Source organism: Typopeltis vanoorti, chromosome 22 (assembly GCF_054136105.1).
Source record: "Typopeltis vanoorti isolate ZY-2024b chromosome 22, IOZ_Tvanoo_1.0, whole genome shotgun sequence".
In the NCBI taxonomy this organism is placed as follows: domain Eukaryota; kingdom Metazoa; phylum Arthropoda; class Arachnida; order Uropygi; family Thelyphonidae; genus Typopeltis; species Typopeltis vanoorti.
The window spans coordinates 67,722,668-67,745,834 of NC_143570.1; the positions used below are offsets into that span (position 1 = coordinate 67,722,668).

The 23,167-nt window shown below is 35.3% G+C and overlaps 1 protein-coding gene across 1 annotated transcript in view; it reads left to right on the plus strand.

The window, feature by feature from the left end:
• The window catches only part of mus201 (rad2 superfamily protein mus201), a 296,493-nt gene extending 291,365 nt beyond the window's left edge, over positions 1-5,128 (plus strand). Inside the window, exon 12 of the mRNA XM_090412474.1 lies at positions 664-5,128. Within this exon, the coding sequence (XP_090268600.1) occupies positions 664-1,029 (366 nt within the window). The 3' untranslated portion in view covers positions 1,030-5,128. The remainder of the gene's footprint in view (positions 1-663) is intronic.
• Positions 5,129-23,167: the final 18,039 nt, after the last annotated feature.

Genomic DNA, 23,167 nt, shown 5'->3' on the forward strand with positions numbered 1-23,167 from the left:
ATCATCCCACGAAACGCATTGATTACCCTAATATCGGAATGGATTCTCCTTCTTTTGGCATGCTCAGAAGTGTCAAAGGGTCTTGCATCTGTGGGTGTACAGATGCCAGACTAATTTTGAGGGTGTGGAGTAGATGTCAGTGAAAGAAGAAAGCAAAAAATATGGCAACATAGAAAATGATAGGAGCACACTTTTATAACAACTTATTCTATTTACCTGTCATGTTTTTATCAAAAGTGAGTAAATTACTGAGGCATGACCTATCCCTTCACAAAGCTATGATATTTCCTGTGGGGGGGGGGGGTATCATAGTTTTCCTATCCACTCATTCATTAGTTTGATGTTTGACCAACTTCTTCAATACAAAACATCATGAAGGTATATTTTTTTACTGCTTTCCAGTTTTATTGTTGATGTTAACCACTGTGGAAATACCTGAAAAATCCACCTGTTTTCAAAAATTTGAAAACTCTTAATTTAACAGTCATAAAGCAATATTTCTTTTCCTGAAATAATTTATTTAGATTTAAGCATATGTTTCATTTCTTGAATTTGGTACTCCACTATTATTATATTTGTAAAGTATGACTTTTTTTTATTATTTTATAAATGAATACATAAAAACTTTTGTTTTCAGCAATATAATCTGTTGTTTACTTTCAGACACAGAAACACCTAGAATCATTCTTTACCATTAACTTAAAGAAGGAAATAAATTTGTTTCCAAGCAAAAGAATCCAAAATGCAGTCAAGAATATTAGACCTTTGGCTAAGAATACCAATAAATCAGAACAATATGAAATTCAAGAGCATGTTTCAATGCCTCAGAGTAATGATGAAAAAGCTGGTTGTCTTAAAATGAAGACTCATTCACAGTTAAAGAGAAGATCATTGAATCAGAAAAGGACAAAAATAAAAAAAAATAAACAAATGCTTCAGTATATGAATAATAGCATACAGCAGAATGTATCATTCCATAGGAAACATACTGAACAGCTTTCGGAGGATAGTTCAGAGGACAACTCATGAGCATTTTTTTTTTTTGCAATTGTTTTTGAACAAGACAATATATATAGTTTATTTTTATTTAAAAAAAAAGGGGCAAAAAAAAAAGAAGAAAAAAGTAGCTTAATATGCAAAATTTGAGCATTTCCATGAACCATGAAACTATAAATTTTGATGTTTCTGAAGACCATGCTCCTGACAAGTTTACCAACAAAAGGCCAATCCAGAAAGTATAGATAGATCCAGACACTCTTAAGAATAAAAATCTAAATATTACCATTCTCTTTTAATTATGGTAAGTTGCTATTATTTTAAATTTGTCCCATTTTCAATAAAAACACTAAGGCCCAACATGAAATGTCATCACTGGTGTTTCATTTCAGGGTCTACTTGGAAGGTTCAGCAGCTTTCCAATAAGCCCTGAAACTTGAACTTTCCAAGTAAAGAAAAGACTGATATCAGTTCATTTTGTGTTTATTTTGCTGCAGAAGAATTTAATTGCCTTCAGAACAATTTTGAAGTGTGTTATTAATTTACTGTGACATTGAGTATAGCTCTAAAAAATATACATATGGGAAATAAGCACCATGCTTGTGTGAACTGCTTGCACTTCCATCTGAGAAATTGGCATAAAGAAATGTAATGCCCTTCTTATACACAAAATCTGTAACTTTAAGAAGTAGCATGAATTTTGATACATACTGAACTGAATTACATAAAAATTGAAGATACAGCTAGTCAGTAAGATGAAATATTCAGTGAAGTGAAGTGAGGTGGGAATAATAATAATTTAGTCCACTAACACTATGGATAACAGATGTCTCAGTTCATAAGAAAAATGCTAAATTCTCTTCTCAAGAACTTGAATGGAATGAACCCAAATTCTCCTCCCCCCCCCCCCCTCTTGATATAAATTCTGCCATTTACCTGCTTGGTAGTGTAGCAATTTGTCATAGATTTTTAACATAATGTAGACAGAGATCAAAATCTAGGATGCTTTGAACTTGAGTTCTTTTGGTATTTTGAATAATAATAAAATAATTAATTTTACAACTAAAGATTTTATGTTGGAATTAAGGAGAATAACTGACATACTAAAAATAAAATATCCCTATATGTATTCAAATATTCTCATAATATAATATTAAAAATTAAAAGAAGATATAAAGATTTTAGATCCTCTGTAGGTCATTTGGTTTTGCCACTCCAGTGCCATTTAGTTGGAAAGATCTGGGTTAGAATCCTGTCTAGGATGTGAAGAATCTTATCAGGGCGTTCTAGTTGAAAGTTGAGTTAACTGGTCGCATACAAGAGTAGCAGGTTTCTTCCTCCCAGAAACTCAGGTTTTTCATCCCACAAAACAGTCAACCAGCCAGAAGAACACATGATTGAGGATTAACGTCCCTATCTAAGCATTAATTAGGTTTCAAAGAAGTCGAGTTACTTAGGTGTGAATAGTCATTGATCCTAATGCACAAGGAGAAAATGGAATAAAGATTTTAGATAGTTTTGGATTTTTCAATTATGCAAAATGTGGATGTAAAGTGATGTATGTGTTTCATCTGCCAAGGCCAGTTGGGTGATTAAAGCAATTATTATTATTACCTGAGACCTCCTGGGAGTCAAGGACTCATCAAGGGAAGGCTATAAATCACCCAAACCAGCTATCATACCTTCCCTTAAATTCATTCACACTAGATACACTCACCATCCCAAAAGCAAACTATTCCACTCAATCACTGCTCTGTGAGACAAAAACCTATATCTTACCCCTTTCTTGACTATGAACAAATTGAACTTCAAGGTATGACCCTGTGTTCTCTCCCCACCTTCCATATAACAAAAAATTTCATCAGATGATGATATTCTGTAACATCCATTAAAAGGTTTTTAGACCTGTATCATATCACCCCTCTTTCTCCTATTAACCAGAGTCTGCAATCCACATGCTCACAATCTATCCTCATAATCTAGATATAATTTTTGTAGCTCTTCTTTGCACTTTTTTCACAGCTTCTTTATCCCCTTGGAACCTGGGAGACCAAATCTCTGCACAATAATCCAGGTGTGATCTTATCAAAGCCTTATAAAGAGACACATTGAGTTCCTTATCCTTACATATTAAGGTTCACTTCAACATCACAATTATCCTCAGAGTTATATTTGCAACTTTTGCTATGCGACCTTTGAACTTTAAATTCCTATCCCCCATTACTCCATGATCCCTAGCCTCATCAGTTTCTTGTAGCATAACCCTGCTAATATAATATACTGCTGGAATTCTCATCACGCCAAAGTGCATAATTTTACACTTACTAACATTAAACTGAGAGCCATTTTCATTTGCCCAAATTTCCAGCCTTTGTATCATTTTATAAGTGCTGGATATCAGCAGCATCCCTGGTTGCCCTGCCTATCTTTGCATCATCTGCAAACAATTGCACATCTCCTGTTAGATTCTTCCTAATGTCATTAATGTATAGATTGAACAACAATGGTGCACAGACTGAACTCTGAGGTACACCACTGGGTCACCTTAAATCTGGCAGATTCTCTCCCACCATATGCAACTTTCTGATATCTCTCTGTTAACCATCCAACAATCCAAGTCAAGAGTTTATATTCCAATCCCATATTCTCTAGTTTATGCAACAGCCTTTTGTGTGGTATCCCATCAAATGCCTTAGCAAAATCCAACATTATCATAGTGTATCCATTCTCTTTATCCAACTCGCCATAACATTGTCATAAAATATGAGCAATGAAATATACCCATTTCTGTATGCAAGTTCTTACCAACTTCTCTAAAATCTTCACTACCAAACCAGAGATACTGATAGGTTGGTAGTTAGACATAAGTTTTTGCACCACCCTTGTACAATGGAACTATCATACATTCCTTCCATTCCTGTGATATCATTCCTCAGCTGAGACACAAGTTATACAAGCATGTTAAAGACCTGGCCAATTCTGCTGAACATTCCTTTAGCAAACGTGCTGAAATTCTATCTGTCCCTATTGACAAATTTTTATCCATGTTACGTAACAACTCTTCAACCTCATTTTCTTCATCCAATGTATTAATAGCATTGTGCACCATGTTGCATAGACATGGTTGATATATTTTAGCAAAGTGAGCACTCATTGATTGAACAATCTCATTAGCTTCTGACACTCAAGTACCATCTGCATTCAGTCAAGTTATTCTTCCACATTCATTCTAACGATAAAATTCTTTTGGATTGCCTTTAGCTTGCATAGCCAATGTCTTTTCATACTCCGATTTAACTTTTCGCATAGTATGCATTACTTTTCTGGTCTGAGCTTTATATGTTTCATAACTCCTCTCACGATATTCTTTCTGCATTATCTTCTTGTTATGGATCTCTTGCTTAATAAGGTTCCACATCCATTTCATTTCACTCCCAACTTATTTATACTTCGAACACTAGGGATGCAATCAAATACCGCCTCATTTAACACATTCAAGTTGGGAAATGTTTTTCGCATGTTTATTGTACCTACGGGACTTCTCATTACTGTTTGTGTGCTGCTTCCCTGTTCCATTTCCATTGTGTTCAAGAAGAGAATTTCATACTTTTTTATTTATTTTTTTTTTTTGGTTTTTATTATTATTATTATTACATGACACCTCCAGGGAGCACAAGGGACTCATTGAGGGAGGGTAACTACTCTATAATTCTCTGGCTCCACCACTCAGTCCATGAACTACAACAAACTGCAACTACCATCATCGTCTACACCAACACCATCTACCACCCACTACCACTGGTATTTTCACAGACAATCACAAACATCCATGCCCACAGTGGGATTCGAACCTGCGGCCTTTTAGCTGGAGAGCGGATACTCTAATCACTCCAACCAGGCCAGTCATTGTCATTATTGCATAGATTGAACAACAGTGGCCCACAGACTGAACTTTGATTTGTTGCATCAAAACATCATACAACATATTCACTTACCTTCGTCATATCCAAATATTTGGCCAGAAATTTGCAAATGGTTTATTATTTAACCATCATTCTAATTGTGCAATCACTGCACAGTTAGAATTTGGTATATGTTATTATTACATGACACCTCAAGGAGTTCAAGGGCATCCCACACAACCCATTCTCTACACTACTGCTTAATCCTCAAGCTACACAATGCCATCTACCATCTGTGTAGCTTTAGGATTAAGTAGTAGTGTAGACAGTAGGTTGTGTGGGGTGCCCTTGAACTCCTTGAAGTGTCATGTAATAATATGCCATCTACTATCATTAATAGTGAATTTTGTAAATTATACATGTACTAGGGCTGATTTACCTGTACTCTGGATTAAAAACTGGATTTTCCCTGAACAAAAACTGCTACAGCCCTATGAGATTGGCAACTCGCTTTCAATTGAAGAAGGCCATACAAAGAGTCCTCTTGACATATTGAGAATAATCGAACTCTGATCTTTTCTAAACAAACACTACAATGTTCCATCTGTCTTCCAGTTGCTAACGAGAATATGTTTTCATCAGGTTTTGTGTTGACTAGATTTTGGGTTATGTGCCCATCTTCTAGATCAGTGCTTCCCAAACTTATGGATGTAAGGGCCCCCTTGTAAAAATTAAAATATTTCATGGCCCCCATCAAAAAAAAAAATCATAATACAGACATATATTATTATAATATTTATTGTATTTATATTCAATACAAAACATACACAGCGAATATCGCAAAAATCAAATGTAAATATTACATTTTTAGCATCTTACATACATATTTGACATGGCACACTTAGTCTTAAAACATTTTAAATTTGTTTTCATTGGGAAGCGCTGTTCTAGACCATCCAGCAATCTTTTGTTACACTCAAATATCCAAGCACAAGACATTTTTGTACTGTAAATGCTTTTCAACATCCTGTATGTTTTTAAAGATTTCATTAAAAATTAGATACTTCGTAGATGTGCTGTACTAAGTTACTATATTACATTTTCCTGCACCTGCAAAAAGACCAATCTTACACAAATATGCATTAATAAAAATATGCAAGTGCTTGTTAGGACTTGCAAATGCTAACTGGCTTCTTTCTCACTTGTATGATTTTGGAGTATATATTCTATAACTTAAAATAGTTTGGTCTTTTTTTTCTCCTTTCCCCACACCTTTGGTTATTCTTTATATTTAAGTAATTAACATTTATAGTGGTGGTGCTGCCCTCTCTTAAGGGAAATTCTATATTTGGTTGATATATTTAAGGTGCTTTTCAAGCCTTGTTGAAATGGCAACTGATAGCATTTGACTGCTAGAAGAAAGACTATTTACAGTAAGACTATTAAAGTAAATACTCTCTCCCCATGGATAAATATGCTGCCCATCAATCATCTTCAGAAACTCTGAAGATGATTGATGGGCAGCATCACTAAACGGATACTATGCATTCTCCCTTTGGAGAATACAAGGTGCGATTATCATTTAAATTATTAAAAGGTCAAAGAAATTGTATATGAATGCACATTAATGAGACACAAAACCATATATGAATTTAAGAAGAGAAAGAATTAGCGTACCACTGTACTTGCTTAGCAGTGGGGCAATAGTAATCTAACCAGCTAATGTACTACACCCTCTGTCCAAAAAGAAACCGAACTTTTCATAGAAAATAAAACACTGATACCACACTGAGATGAAAGTACAGAGATTCAATTGCAAGAGCTGCTCGCAGTAGATGACTCACCAAATGTGACCATAGGATGATATGAAGGATAATATGTAAAAACCGGCATGCATTGTCTTACATGTTGAATTAGGAGTTCCGGGCACTAAAACATTCAGAACCCGAGGCTCACATCATAGGTTTCCATGGTAGGACTGCAATATGCAAGCCCCACTATACCCGAACCAACATGCAGTGTTGGTTTGGGTAATGTGGGTCTTCCATATTGGTGCAAAGAGCTTGTACAGTGGGATGAAGTTTGGAAAGCTGTTATGGAGTGACAGATCACATTACACAATCTACTGAGCAGATTATAGGTGTGGCAGATGCCTAGTGAATGTCTCTTACCAGAGTGTATGACCCAAACTATGAACTTCGGAGGTGGTAGTGTGATGGTGTATGGTCCTGTTTTTCTTGGTTTGGCCTCGGACCTCTGTTTGTGGTAGCACAAACATTGAACTCCAAGAGGCATCTGAACATTCTGGACATGCATCCTATTTTGTGGAGTTTCTACAGAACCCATCATTGTCTCTTTCAGCAAGACAATGCACCATGTCAAGGCTGCTGCTATAACTGTGTGTTTTGTGAACATGAGCGTCACCACACTTGATTGGCCTCTACAGAGCCCTGATCTCAACTTACATCAAAATGTAGGGTTGAGATCAACTGGTACATATTGATGAGAACATCTGTGGGACTGGAACATCAAGGGATGTGCATCCCACAACAGTGCAGGGCCTCATTACATACTTACATGAAGAATGGTCCAAAATTCTCAATGATTGCTATTGTATGCTTGTGGAAAGTATTCCCCATAGGATTGCTGTGACCATTGCAGTGGCTGGAGGTCCTACATCTTATCAGGGGCGAATGCTGGTCTTGAAATTCATGCTTGCTCTGGTTATCATTCAGGGAGTGATTGAAGTCTGATTAGCAGAATAGTGAATTACTGACCATTTAAAACTATATATTTAGAAATTTATGTACATTTAATCATACAAATACAACATTTATTTTATAAACGATATTCTATCTTTTTCAATTTAGCTACTTGAATACAAATTCTACCATACGGTTCTTCTTTATGAACACTGGTCAATAACATCATCATAAAAAGTTGGTTGTAACTTAATTTTCCCAGGCAACATGCGCACTTGTAAAGGCTGGCTGAAGCTCACTGGCTAGAGCTACTTTGGCTGCGTATGGCCTGTGTTTAAGACTACGTGAAGGGAGTGGAAATGGCTATGCACGCGCATGAAATCACATTGCTGCAGTGAGGACTTGGAAGCTCCCACAACCGAGCAAGCCAAGGTAGCTTTGACTAGACAAGCAAGCATCAGTCTTCGATATACAACGCAAAGTTCAATTATTGCAGTGCAAGCTTACGACGTCTTCTGTCTACAAAAATAAAAGCCTAAATGGAATGCTTATAAATGCATGCATTTATTAACAAATAAATATTACTTCTTTCTCAAGTAATGAGCTTGAGCAGCGAGCATGGAGAATTTGCCCCTGCATCTTATTAAGATGGGTGCTGTTGCTCTTGCTCTTTGTTTACAATGCTAATGTGTCCATTGACTTCTTTCCAAGCAATGTGTTTTGGTATGAATCAAAGTCACTAATTCCTAGAATTGGGAAATTTTTAGATTAAGATTGGATTTATTCCAAAGATCTTCATATTTGAAAACTTCAAATTTGAAAGAACTTGTGTGAACAATCCTCTTTCATTTTGGAAATTATGGACCTTACAACCGTGTTATAAATAACTATTTTTAATTTCCCGACGTTTCAACCGTCATATCAAGGTCATCTGGAGTATATACAAGGACAAGCTGAGTTACATTTCATACAGAAAGCTAAAGAAACAATGATTTGATCACCGGTTATTCTACTGGCATGACCATATGCCAGTAGAATAACCAAAGTAGTTCAAATTGCTTCATGAATATACTTCAAGATATACTCCAGATAATGACCTTGATATGAAGGTCAGGAAATTAAAAATAGTTATAACACGGTTGTAAAGTCCATAATTTCAAAAATGAATGCTGATCACCTTGCAACAGTAAAAGAAAGGATTGTGTGAGCAATCTTTGTGTCCTACATAGGATCCTGTGGCTACAAGAATATTTCTCATCCTGGAGGTCATGCATGTATTGTTGTTGGTTGAGTGGGCCTCCCAGAACGAGTATTGACTCCATGGAAGTTACCATGGAATCAACAGAAAATAAATGTAAAATGAACATTCTGCTCCGAGATTGGTCTATTTATAAATCTATCACAAATAAAATCAGTTGCTAGACACTGGAAACTCAGATGATGACACTAATCAAAAAAAATTTTAATGCTAGAATACCCAGATTATAATGTATGCCAAAAATTCATAAAATGGACATCACCTCTTCCTGCTACTAGTGATCAACTGTGTTGACAGTTTTCCCTATAAATTATCAAATTTTTTTCTAACCTACTCTTCATTAGAACAGAAAATCGCTTTCCTATGTAAAAAATACCAGGTTTCATCACTAAAGTAAAAGGTATCCACCTTCACTGCTCTGAATCATGGTGTACTTTGATGTGATTTCAGTCTTCACCAATGTTCTATTAGATATAAAAATTTAATTACTTTCTAGGATTTTTGAGCTGATATGAAATTATTTGATTTTGCTATTAGTGCCCAGATACTTTTCTGGCAAGAGAATCTATACAAGCAGTTAGGTTTTCCCATGGGCACTCATTTCACTACTTCTGTCAAATTGCTTCATGAAACACTTGGAGGAACTTCTCTTCACTACTATCACCTCTTGTCCCTCCATTTTATGATGATGTGTTCACAATTTGGCCACACACAGAAATATATTTTCTTGGACAAAATCGAATTAAGAATTAAGTTATTTTGGGAAAGGAAAATAATGGGTTATTTCATTTTTTTGAATAATCTAGTAAAGAGAGAAGTATTTGCCATTCTTAGCTTTTCAGTATATAAGAGACCATTCACCAGAAGATGTATTCTTCAGGACTGTATCCACTCTTTAGCCAAAAGGCTGCAGGTTCGAATCCTGCTGTGGGCATGGATGTTTGTGATGGTCTGTGGAAAAACATGGTGGTCGGCAGTAGATTTTGTTGGTGGTTGCCGTCAGTTGTAGAGCAGGTGCCCTCCCTCGATGAGTCTGGACTCCCTGGAGGTGTGAAATAATAAAAAGATTGGACAGTCAAGACTCTTGCCCGCAAGATATGTGTCATCTGTTCCTCCTAGGACATGCAGGCAAGAAATAGAAGATACAAAAAGAGAGTTGATTTGGGACGAATATTTTCCATCCAAATTACAGTGCATCTTGGGCACTTGGTTTTCTACCAATAGACCATAAATGAAAACACGGAAAAAATGAAGATGCAGTGATATGTTATAAAAAATTGCAGAATACCATACATAAAACGGGTTATAAATTAATACCTGAAGATTTGAATTTAAACATATCTGTAAAGATATCCTTAATCATGATGGGTTCAAAGTGCAAGATGATAATTGTGATAGATAATGAATTTCTGTGTCAGAACATAAAGAGGTATGCAAATATACTACACTAGTAGTACAGGAAAGGCAAGTTCTGGCTCTCTCAAATGAAATTCAACAAACGTGAATGAAAAATACAATATTTTTCCAAAAGTGTAGATAACAATTCTAGTACAGAAATGCTGACGTGAGGTTCAGTTAAAATATAAAATATTTCCACAGTTCAAAAATGATAATATATACAAAAAGTGTATTATACCGTGAAAAAATGCTCTACTGCTCCTATATATAAGATCTCTGTAAACTTTGCAAAGATTAGAACAAGACAGCATTATCACAAATTAAAGGCACAATTAAAAATCGTGAATAAATAACCCCTACAATTATCAAAATAAATTGTTTCAAATTTTTAGGCTATATAAGCATATAACTTTCATTGCAGAATTCCTACTAGTTCAAAAGTTATGAAGATTCCATAAAATATTAGTAATCTAGTTTACTATAATGATGAATATTAAAATACAAATATACAAAATTGTTATTGTTCAGTAAATCAACTGGTTCTGAGATTTCCTAATGCCTTTCTATACACAAAACAACTTGTACATAATAAATATTAACACCTTTCTTAGTCATACTATACTATATGAATCAGGATAATAACACTTATTTTTTATTTCTTTTGTGCACCTATCAGCTTAAAAAATGGAGCCTGTGTAATTCAGTGGATGTGGCTCCCCTATATACGCATACATACAAGAGATAATGATGTAGCAATAACCCAATTAATGATATACAGCCAAAAATATATGAAAGAAACTATGTATAGAATATATATAATAGGTAAAATAATTATAATTACATCTATAGAATATGAATGATCATATGTAGAGAATTTGTATTATATGTAAAGTAGTAATAGGTATATATGTATGTGTATGTAAATGTGTTTATTTGTATATACATATATAAATATGGTATATGGAAATAGAATTCAGTTGTCAGATTAATTCACAATGTAAAATCCGAACCTGTATATGTTAAAACATATACAGGTTCAGATTTTACATTGTAACCTTACATAGGCTTGTTTTTTTAAGTGTCTCCTAACAAGAGATACTAACGTAGATCGAATCCCATGTGTAAGTGGAAATATACAAAATATATGAATATACAGGGTGTTCGGGATAAATTTGACATATTTATAATTAATTATATTTTTCCGTAAGTTACATGTATTAACACACACTTCTCTTCATTTAAAAGTTTGGACCCTTCTTCATTCATATACAAGATGTCAGAAAGGATGGATAGCTGGAACCCACCTTAATCATGGAAGAGAATAACTTGTATCATGATGATTCGTGCCCGCCATCAAAATAAGGATATTACGACTGCTGCCCAATGCTCCCTGAATACAGTAAAAACAATCAGGCATGAACTAGAGACTTGCAATGGTGACTACGAGGATGTAGCAAGAAGAAAGATCCCTAGCAGACGATCTGATTGCGTTCGTACAGCAGAATTCCTCGCAAATCTGCAGGAACAGGTGTTGAAGAACCCTGGCATTGGAATTCGGGCTTTGTTCGTGGAGTTGCTAACTGTAGTCAAGCCCTGGATAACAAGGGTAGCCAATGGTAGGCCGTATGTATGGCAGCAGGATTCGGCCCCTTGCCACACCTCTGGGAAAAGTCAAAAATGGTTGTCTGAAAATTTCTACGACTTCACCAGTCCAAATGTTTGGCCTCCAAATTCCCCAGACCTTAACCCCATGGATTATTTTGTATGGGGCGCAGTTGAAAAAGACACCAATCGCACTTCCAGTAATACAAAAGCCCAGTTAATGGATAAAATTAAAACAGTTTTTGCGGCCCTTCCCAGGGAGACTGTAGCATCAGCTTGTTCGAGGTTCCGAAGCAGAATTGAAGCTGTGATCGATGCTAATGGTGGTTATTTTGAGTAAATCTTGTTGATAGTATTGTAATTAACTCTGCCTGTAATGTTTTTTTGTCAATTCATTAAATTTAATAGATACAAAGAAGATTTTCTTTTTCCTTACGAAACTGTCAAATTTATCCCGAACACCCTGTATAATAGAAGGAAATATGATTTATGAAAATAGATATGTGACTGTTAAATTAAACTCATAATATAGAATGGAATGGATACAAAAGATATGCTATATGAAAAGAAAAAAAAAATACTGCTCAGCTTATGTTAAAAGGACTTGAGGAAGAAGCAGATTATGATGTTAAAAATCCGGAAGAATAAATTGTAAAAATATACATATTGCTAAGATATGAAAAAATGTAAATCAAAATGCCCAATAGAATAAGCATTCTATGTACATGTGTATATATATTGTAAATAGTTGCACATATATTTATTTTGAATGTACTTAGATGCTTTGGTGTAAATAAAATATAGTGGATGTGGCGTTTGCACACCACAGCACTTGGCCATATGAAGGAAGACTTGGTTTCAAATCTAGGCGGAAATTTTTCTAAGCCTTTTTTTCGCCCGGTTCCCGAGTGAGTCGATCTCTGGCACAGGCAAGGGGTTTCTTTTTTTCCTGGAAACTCTGGTTTTTTTCGTCCCGTAAACTCAAGAAAATCGACCATAGAACCCACATTATTTTTCAAACAGTAAATAAATATATTGTGTTAGGGTCAGGGGACCATGGGATGGCAGCACTTGTTGAGCTGTCTCTTCACTGCGTGCCGCTTAATGAGTTATAGCCTTGGGCCAGCTATCTCATTCGCTACCTACCAGTGGAGATTGAACTGCCCACTCAGTCTCCAAAAGTTAGATAGGAATTAACAACATTGAGATTTAGTCATCTTCATGATGCATTTGAACAACCTAATAATGAAATACTGTTGTACCTAACAATAATGGAACACCTAATAATGAGAATCTAAACAACAATGAGAAGCCTATTTCCGATAATGAGAATCTAAACAATAATGAGAATTTAAACATAATTACTTTATTATTAATAATTAATGGCCGTAGTTATTGAAGTCATTAGGCAGAATTAACTGTACTTTAATCAATAAATTTAATATATTAGGATGCTTGAAAGGAAATTAAAAAAAAATTAGGTTGTAACCTTATGTGACCAGATGTACAAACATACATCTATTGTACTATTGTATAGCATTTACCGGTCCTGAACAGCAGTAGTATGTGTACAGCATTTAAATTATCTTAATTCACCTTAAGAGAAAGAGTAAACTACGAACATACATTAGTTGTTTATTCTGAAGAACTATTTCATGTAAAGTTATTTTTTGATTATATGCCAAACTTATTTTAAGGTTTGACAAAAGTATCATCAATCAGTGTAATCTAAATTTATGTAATACGAACGTTTTATGTTTTGTTTTTACTCTATAATTTACAGTATGTTTAATGCATGTTATTTGTATTCTGTTTTGTAAAAATATTACCTATTTTTGCTGTACAATTCACAACCATCTGTAACAAATTGTAATTGGGCTAATGCCCGTAATAAACATTATTATTATCATAAAACAAAGTTTAGATGTGATATTTGTTGCTTCTAAATTTCATTCATAAAATATCGGCGAGTCCAAACGTAAGTCAACACCTGGTAGTACAACACTAGACAATTCGGAGCAAAGGTGGAGCAAGTTTCGATCACTGTCCTTAATATTTTCTCATAATGTAAATTCGAGCTCCTAGGAGATGTATTTTCTCATAATGTAAATTCGAGCTCCTAGGAGATGTATTACTGTTTAACATTATGAGGGAAGGTCACTACCCAGACCTGTTTCGACCTTTATTGAGGTCGAAACCGTAATTTAAGTTATTGTTAGTTTGAGGCCTTTCAGTACCTCATTCATGTCGATACAAAATCGATTGTGGAGCAAAGGAAACCACGAAACGATACATATCGACCATGGTTATAGTAATGGTAATTTAAAGAATGATATTTTGTTGTATGTTTCAAAATAAAAGTTTTACTTGTAGATATAGTATCAATTGTTGTTTTTGATATCACATCCCAGGTATTCGCAGAAGTAATACTTTGGCAAAAAGATATAACAAAGTAACTTTGGTATATCCTTTTTATATGTTCAAAAATTGTAAAGTTTATAATTATTTTAAAATATTTAATTATTTTTTAATAATCAGGTTTAAACTATGTCAGTAAAAAGAAAATGAAGGGATTGCAAACTGACAGTTAATTTGAAAAAAAAAAAAAAAAGAGTATCCGCTTATTAAGGAGTATGAACAGGATGGATATGTTTCATGTACAGTTTCATGTTTGGGAAATTTTTCTGTGAACTCTGGAGGAAAGCGAGATATCATAATTGGCATTTAGCTTCTGATACGATCTGATACGATAAGAAAGCTCTACAGGCAGCTTCATCTGTAAAGATGACCAGTTTTCTCTGTCAAACTGAATTTGGGATGAAAGAAAGAGAATTAGCGATTGCTGAGGCTGTGTTTTCTTCGATACCATATAAAAATCAAACTTTTAGATCCATGGACTCTACATCCAAATTGATCCACAAATTATTCGACAGCAAATTCACATGTGCAAGGACAAAAGCAGAAGCTATCATCAAGAATGTATTAGCACCACATGCAGAATATTTTATTGAAAAGGTATGATTATGTTTCTGTTGGGATAAGAAGAAATACAGCAATTTTAGAACCTATGCCTGGAGGGTAGGCAAAGCAGCAAACAAAAGTTATGCAACCAGTGGAACGTGTCCAGCATTGGTCCTTGGATAATCTGGTCACTATATTGTAACCTATCAATTTTCTTTAAATACATATTTATATGAAATTGAATATGATTTTCAGTTTTTAGATGTTTTAATGGTACAATTTTTACACTCAGGAACTCACAAATATTTACCATTTTTAGAAAGATTAATAAACATTTGTTACAAACCAAAATATATTCGACATATTTAGAAAATGTGACGTGTCTCACACACGTGACATTCACACTAAAACATGGCTGAATAAGCCCCACCTATCAACCGCAATTAAGTCTTTTCAACTGTCTATTGCAAACTGATAACAGCAAAGTTGGCATAGCAATGGTGATGTGCCGAAGTGGTAACATTAAGATATCACTCTGCGTTCACTTGCAGTATTTTAAAGATGCATATAGTAGTATACGCGTGTACATTTTTGTTACTTGTGCATTATTTTTGCCCATCAGGAGTTAAAAAAAAAAAAAGATACAATGATTCATATATTCAATATGGATTCGCATCTGTCATCATCATAGAGAAGAAAGGTATCAATGTGTTATTTGTAGCAAAGTTTTGTCAAAAAATTCTATTCATACATTGCTTCCATTTGTGTCGAAGGTTAGAAAAAAATATATATATATACAGTATATATATATATATATATATATAATTACGCTAACGCCCTTTTATTCCCGTATATAGAGAGTAGGCGAGGCCATTTAGCCCTATCGAACTTTTGGAGACTGAGTGGGCAGTTCAATCTCCACTGGCACCCAATTGGAGATAGCTAGCCCAAGGCTATCACTAATTAAGTGGCACACAGTGAAGAGAATGGCTCAATATCTGCCGCCATCTCGTGGACCCTAACCCTAACACAAGATATTAAATGTCTGAAATGGTGTGGGTTCTACGGTCGATTTTCTTGAGTTTACGAGACGAAAAACCCGAGTTTCCGGGAGAAAAAACCCGCTTGCCCGTGCCAGAAAAGAGATCGACTAACTCGGGAAGCGGTCGAAAAAAGACTTAGAAAAATTTCCTCTAGTCGCCGACTAGACTCGAAATCAAGCGGGGGTTGAAAATGACCTGCATTGTACCCTTTCAAGCATTCCTCCTCGTATCCAAGAATTGGTGAAGGGAAAACAATGTAAGACTGTAATCTTCGCCTAAATAAAATAAATTTCAATGTCCTAGCATTATTTTGAAATTTTTGTTTATTGAAGTATGATTCAGTTTACTCCATTAATAAGTTATGAATATAAGAAAACTTTTTTTTTTCTTTCAAGTTTTAAAATCCATTAAAATTTTCTATTGCTACTAAATTTGAGAAACCCTACTATAAAAATAATTTCAGTGAATGTATATTTACTAATATAGACAATTAATAAAGATTTTCAATATTGCGACCATATTATTTGAAAGCACCTTTTAGTTAGACAATCTTGATAAAGGGGAATGATATTCAGACATGGTTAAAGGCAGGAGTGTAGTCGGGCCAGGCCCTGGTACTTTTTTAAAACTATCAAATTTTTTAAATTCATTATAATAAATTATAATAATGAGACTTATAATGCATTTCCAGCTTTCGGTCAAAAAATAGCAGCTTGCCGCTCTTGTTATTTTGTTTCAGAAAACAAAGCAATCTCTCTGCCATATGGCCGTCGCAATAATAATAATGCCGTACTTCGTGCTCTGGATTTTTGTTTCCAAGGTAGAGCCCTGGCACTATTTCTTTTAGAAGTCGCCCCTGGTTGTTGGTACGATATATGTACCATGGAGAAATTAATATTTCACGGGATATGCTTCCATCATTGTTAAAAGCTGCGAGGTTGCTAAAAATTAAAGATTTTTCGGAAGTTGCTATTAAGTGCTTTGATTCTGTGGAAGGCACACAGCAAGGAGCTTCAGGTAATGATCGTCACGAAGCAGGGGAAACCGAACATGCATAATCATATTGTGTCTGGCCAAAGAAAGGGGCATTCAAAGAAAGAAACAGATAAGTAAGAGTCAACGAGGGAATCGTCAAAAAGACCTATGATGGACTTAGATCTGAACGTTACAAAGAGCCAAATGGCCAAAATGTCTGATATAAGTAATGTAAGGCAGTCAATGTCAGAGGTTAAGCATCTTGAAACGCTTGTTTCTATCCCACTTAGTAAAATTAAACTGGGTAAATATTTGACAACTCATGTGACAGTGTCATAGATAACTTGGTATCATTAAAGAACAAGGAGACAGACTTGCCAAATGAGTATGGTCATCTAAATCAACTTTTTAGCAGCCTTGACCTGGGTGCTGAAGGTCAGCTGTCAGGTGAATGTGTACATACCAGTATATTGTCCCATTCAGTTTCTGATGCTACAGTTAATTCTCACCTGCCAATCAAAATCTTGGGTAGTGATGACATCAATCCTTTACTTTCTAGTTTTGATATGTCATCTGAGTCAACCATTTCTTCTGTACTTACTAGGGATGTCAATCCAGATTACTTAACATTATTATCATCTTTTGCGTCTATAGTATCACCTCTTGAATCTGATGCCAAGGTAGAAACGAAAGATTATGCAGCCCATTTCACATCTAATGTATCAACTGTTTTGCCTGTATTAATTGACTCGTATAAACACCGAAGTTTTACCGTAATATATGATGATACATCTGGTTTGTCTAATGTCCCAAGTTTAAGTGATCATCAAGACTTCGCAGTTAGGTGCCATTAGTCTCATAGGAAACATGTCTTTTTTATACAGCCATATCCCAATGTAACTGATAGAAGCATGTGGAGTAAACTTTGTTGTGTAAGATCTCCTGAGATAAAGGAACTGATATTTTTAAATGACTGTAATATATTTTATAATTTTGAACTGACCAAATTGTATAGTCTATCTTGCAGCATTCCAATATGTTCTAATGTTTTTTTAATTGAATAGAAAGTATGGGGGGGATTAAGAATGACAAGGAATGAGAATGACAGATTATTAGTAACGGATTAAGTGAGTGTGTGTGCATGAAATAAATAGTGCAGAAACACATACACAGAGATTGCTGAGCGATGTACAAAAGAATGGGAGAGAAGATCAGGGACAAAATCAAGCATCAGTGGGGGTAAAGCATGTCAAGTTAAAAAGGAGCAAAAAAGATATTGTGCTGTATGGGGATTCTATAATAAGGGTGTGAAGGATAGTAGAGTAATTAAAGCGTGTTATTTAGGGTCAAAGATTAAGGATATAACTAAGGCTGTGAAATTGCAAAAAAGACAGCGAGTGAGATTATTGCAGTTATAGGGACGAATGATCTAGGTAGCTAAAGATTTTTTGTGAGACAGGATTTGAAGGATTTAATGATAGCAATGAATGCAAAGAGCGAGAGTGGAAAGATCATGAGTGTGCTACCAAAATTTGACAGTGATGAATTAAACATAACAGCAATTATAGTAAATGGAATGATGTCAAGATTGTGTAAAAGCTTTTGCAAAGAAATGAAACTGAATATTCATTTTATGAATGTCTGGAATGAGTTTGATAAAAGGAAGAAGTATTTTAAGAGAGATGGTTTGCACTTAAATGGATTGGGCGCTTGGCATTTAGAACATTTATTGATAAAGGATAGAGTATATGGTCAAAAACAGGGAAATGGGATTTGCTAGAGAGGCAGGTGATAGAGTCAGCTGTAAATAGTACTACGGTCATTAATCGCTGTGAATTTGGGATTAATTGTTCGCAGAAAATTAACAGTATAGAGAGCGGGCTAATTCATACACAATGAGTTTATGGGAGGAAGGGAATATTGCAGTTTATATATACTAATGCTCGAAGTATTCGGAATAAGTGCGAAGAATTTTTGTCATTACCTAGTAAAACTTGACCAAAAATTATAGGAATTAGTGAGACTTGGTTAACTAATAATGATATAGGTATAGGGATTGAATGTAAGGGCACAGTTATTTCAGGCAGGACTGAGATGACAGAATGGGGGGAGGGGTTTTACTAATGATAAGCGAAGCGTTAAAGCCAAAAAAGGTAGAAGTGCCTCAAGGTGACAGGTATGTAGAGACAGTGGCGCACTTAGGATTTAATCCTAAGTGCGCCACTCAAGATTTAATCTTGGGGGAGGGGGCAATTGAGTAGACGATTTGAGAGTACACACTATGCATTGCATACAAGCTATGACTGAGCATCTGCAGTGAACGCCAATACATGATATCCGTGATCTCCTCTGGCCCTGCTCGAGCAAACAAAGTAGCGACCGAGCACTACTTCATTCGCCTTGCGTTCACAGCGGCCAGAATTCCCGAGTGCTATAGGGTATTCCCATCTTATGTGATCGCTAATTCATAAGTTGCATAGAAAGAGAAGACACAACATAAATTTTAAAAAATATATAATTTTAATTAAGAAAATATTTTTGGAAATTTTTCTACTGTTTTTTCCTTTTTCTTTTTTTTTTGGGGGGGGAGGCCCCTTGTCCCCCTCCCTGGGTGCGCCAGTGTGTAGAGAGTTCATTGGAGGCTGTTTGGTCTGCGATAGAGATCAACAAGGCGAAATATGTAATCGGTTGTTGTTATAATCCAAGGGGTATAAGGGAAAATGTAGATAGTATGTATTTGCAAATTAGCACAGTGAGTGAAAGTCGAGTAATTATTATGGGGGACTGCTAAAAATAACGAGCCGAAAGGCTTCACTTCGGCGATGTAAAATTATTCAAATTAAGTGGATATTGAATACAACATTCATGACGAGACCTCAAATAAGGTCGAAACCGGTCTGATCGGAACTTACTCCACCCTTATTACGAGTTGTCCTTGTCATGAAAGTTTTTGCTTACGCTTGTACCCGCCGAAACGTTTATAGTCTCTACTATATATATTCGGTATGAAACTCTTGTAGTTTTTCTACTCAGCTCTGAAGTAATGTTGGATTCAATATCTACTTAATTTGAATAATTATGGGGGACTTTAACATTGAGGACATAGAGTAGGAGAAGGAATGTTCACAAGGAACAAAGGAAATGGAGTTTATGCAGTTGTTAAGAGATAACTACCCGAAACAGCATGTAATGGAAGGGACAAGAGATTCGAGAGTGTTAGATCTGGTCATAACATATCACATATCAATAAGTGATTTAGTTACACTGCATCCACTTGGGGAAAGCGATCATGTGGTCTTGACCTGGGAGATTGTAAGATGTGCTGACTATTCTGTTAAGAAGAGATATATGTGGAATTATTAGGCTGGTGATTATGACATAGCACTGCAGAAAGTCAGCTTTTTGCAGTGCTATGGCACAAGAATTTGAAGAGAAGAGATGTTGACTTGCGTGGGAGATTGTCGAGGACTATTTAAAGAAAGCTGTATCAGACTGCATTCCCAGAGTCAGAAGGATAAATCAAGTAGGAGTAAGATGGATGAATAATATTATTAAGCAGGAGTTGCAGATAAAGAAGAGGCTGTGGAGGAAGTATAAAGAAAAAGGAGATGAGCGTTCCCATGAGCAGTACAAGGTACAGGCAAAGAGAGTAACCTGTATGGTAAGGAAACCCAAAGCTAATTATGAAAGGAAGATGATCCAAAAGAAACCCTAGGGAGTTCTTTTGCTATGTGACAAATAAAAGGAAGAATAACCACAGAAAGATTACTTTAAAAAGTGTTGATGGTAGGGAAATTACAGAAGTAAATCAAATAATTATTTGTTTAGTGATCATTTTGCAAAAGCGTACCACCTTGGTTGTGGTATTGCACTATCAAATGTGTCATTGACTGATGAGAGTCTAGAGATAGACAAAATAGCGGTTCTTAATATATTACAGGACCTTAATGATAACACTGCCAGTGGGTCAGATGGCATATCCGCCCATGTTATGAGAATGTGCAAGAGAATTAGAACCTCCTTTAACCAGGCTGTTTAATTTACTCCTCAGTTCTTTTAAAGTATCAATAGAGTGGGAAGAGAAGAAAATAATTCCACTGCATAAGAGAGGGTCTAAGACAGAGGTTGCAAATTATAGACACTAATCAATATATCTGGAGTGGTGGATAAGGTTTTGGCGAAATTGCTAAAAATTAGAATTCAGGACTGGATGGAGAGCAATATGATACTAATATGATACTTTATAAGGGGCAACATGGTTTTGTGAAGAGTAGGTCTTGCCTCAGTAACTTGCTTACCTTCTATAAACAAGTAATAGTGGAGTTGGATAAAGATAATCCTCACTCAGTCATACTGCTGGGCTTTGCAAAGACATTTGACAGAATTCCACATGGAACTCTTGTGCATAAATTAGAGCAAATGGGTATGGATCCGAAGCTGGTGATTTGGATTAGAGGGTGGCTGGTGGATAGATATCAAAGAGTGGTTTATAGAGGAGCTGAGTCTAGGAGAAGGCAGGTGATTAGTGTACCTCAGGGCTCAGTACTTGGCCCTCTATTGTTTAATTTCTACATCAATGATACTGGGAATACTTTGAAATGAAATATCCACTTGTGTTGAATTTTTTCTTGACAATTATTCATAAGGCTATTACACTTTTTTTATATAATCTTTGTCAAGTAGCTTTATTTTATCCTCCTACATGTTTCGCCAATCTTTTTCTATTAGCATCCTCAGGGAATACAAACTAGTAAGCTAAAATGAAGGTTACAGACTAGGTTATAACTGATGGTTCTAATTCATACAAAAAATTGGTATTGTGCGTGACAATGTGCGTGTCTCGTTAGCCGGCGAAGGTTGGTCGATTGGTAGAGCCTCTGCTACTAATGGCTCAGTTAAGTAAGTTTGAGCGCGGTTAGTAGTTGGAAGGGGACCAATCGTTCGATGCTGTCGGCACACTCTCCCTCGATGAGTCTTTGGACTCCCTGGAGGTGTCAAAATAATAATAATAATAATAATAATAACGTGATTTATTCGTTATGGCTCATGACGTAATTGTTATGAAAGTTCATTTCTTTGATGTTTAATGATCTGATAAAAGTTTTCCAAATTTCTGGTAAAATTAGACCTTGATTCTTGTTTAGGTTTTCAGTTTTACGGGCGACTGTAGCTGCTTCCTTGAAGGTTCTTGAATGGTAGTTATCTTCTATATGGGGCATAAGGTTCTTATCTCACTCAATGTGATGGTTAGTAGAGGCAAAGTGGCAAGACAGGCCTGAAATGTCTTGTCTGTTGTTTCTGACATATCCTAAGTGTTCTTTCTTTCTCTTTTCAAAGCTTCTAGAGTCTGACCTACACAATTAATACCACATGAGCAAGGTATATTATATACTCCAGAATACTTGTAGAATGGATGAGGATCATTCAATGATCTTAAAAATTTCCGAATAGTGTTGATTGGCTTGAATGCTACCCTGATATTATGTGGTTTTAGAAGGTTAGTTAATTTTTTGGAAAGGTTGCTGACAAAAGGAATCGTAATTGTACTGATGTATTGGGCGTCATCACGTTGTCAATGTGGTATATCAGTAAAGAGAATCTTGTTATAGAGTCTTTTTGGGTAACCATTTAAAGAAAGTTCTCTGGATAATGTGGTTAATTCCGTTAGTAGGTCATCCTTGTCTGTCGTATACTGTATAGCTCTTTTCTTGAGACTATGGATAATGCTAAGTTTCTGAGCTATGTGATGAGCTGAGTTGAAATGGAGGTAACGTCCAGTATTTGTAGGTTTTCTGTATACAGATAGGTTGATACTATTATTGGATTGTTTCTTTATTAAAATGTCACGGAATGATAGTTTTTTTTTATCTTTTTCCATTTCTAATGTGAATTTGATGGTATTGTGGAAACTATTGATTTGGTTGAGGTAATTCATTAGTTCTTCTTTCGTATGATCCCAAATGATACAAATGTCATCTACATATCTGTACCAAATTTTCGGTTTTGGAATGATCTGGGTTAAGATTTTTTTCTCTAGATCTTCCATGAATAAGTCAGCACAAGGAGGTGAGAGGGGGCTACCCATAGCTAATCCAGTGAGTTGTTTGTAGATCGTTTTTTGCAAAATAAAATAGTTAGAAGTTAAACAGTGATCGAACAAAGTAGTGATGTTTCTTGGAAACAAGTTGTCTAAGATGCTGATGACTTCAACCACTGGAATGTTAGTAAACAGAGATGTAATGTCCAGGCTTGCTAGTATATCCTCTTCAAAAATAGGGATGTTTTTTATTTTATCTATAAAATGTTTTGAGTTTTTAATATAAGTATCTG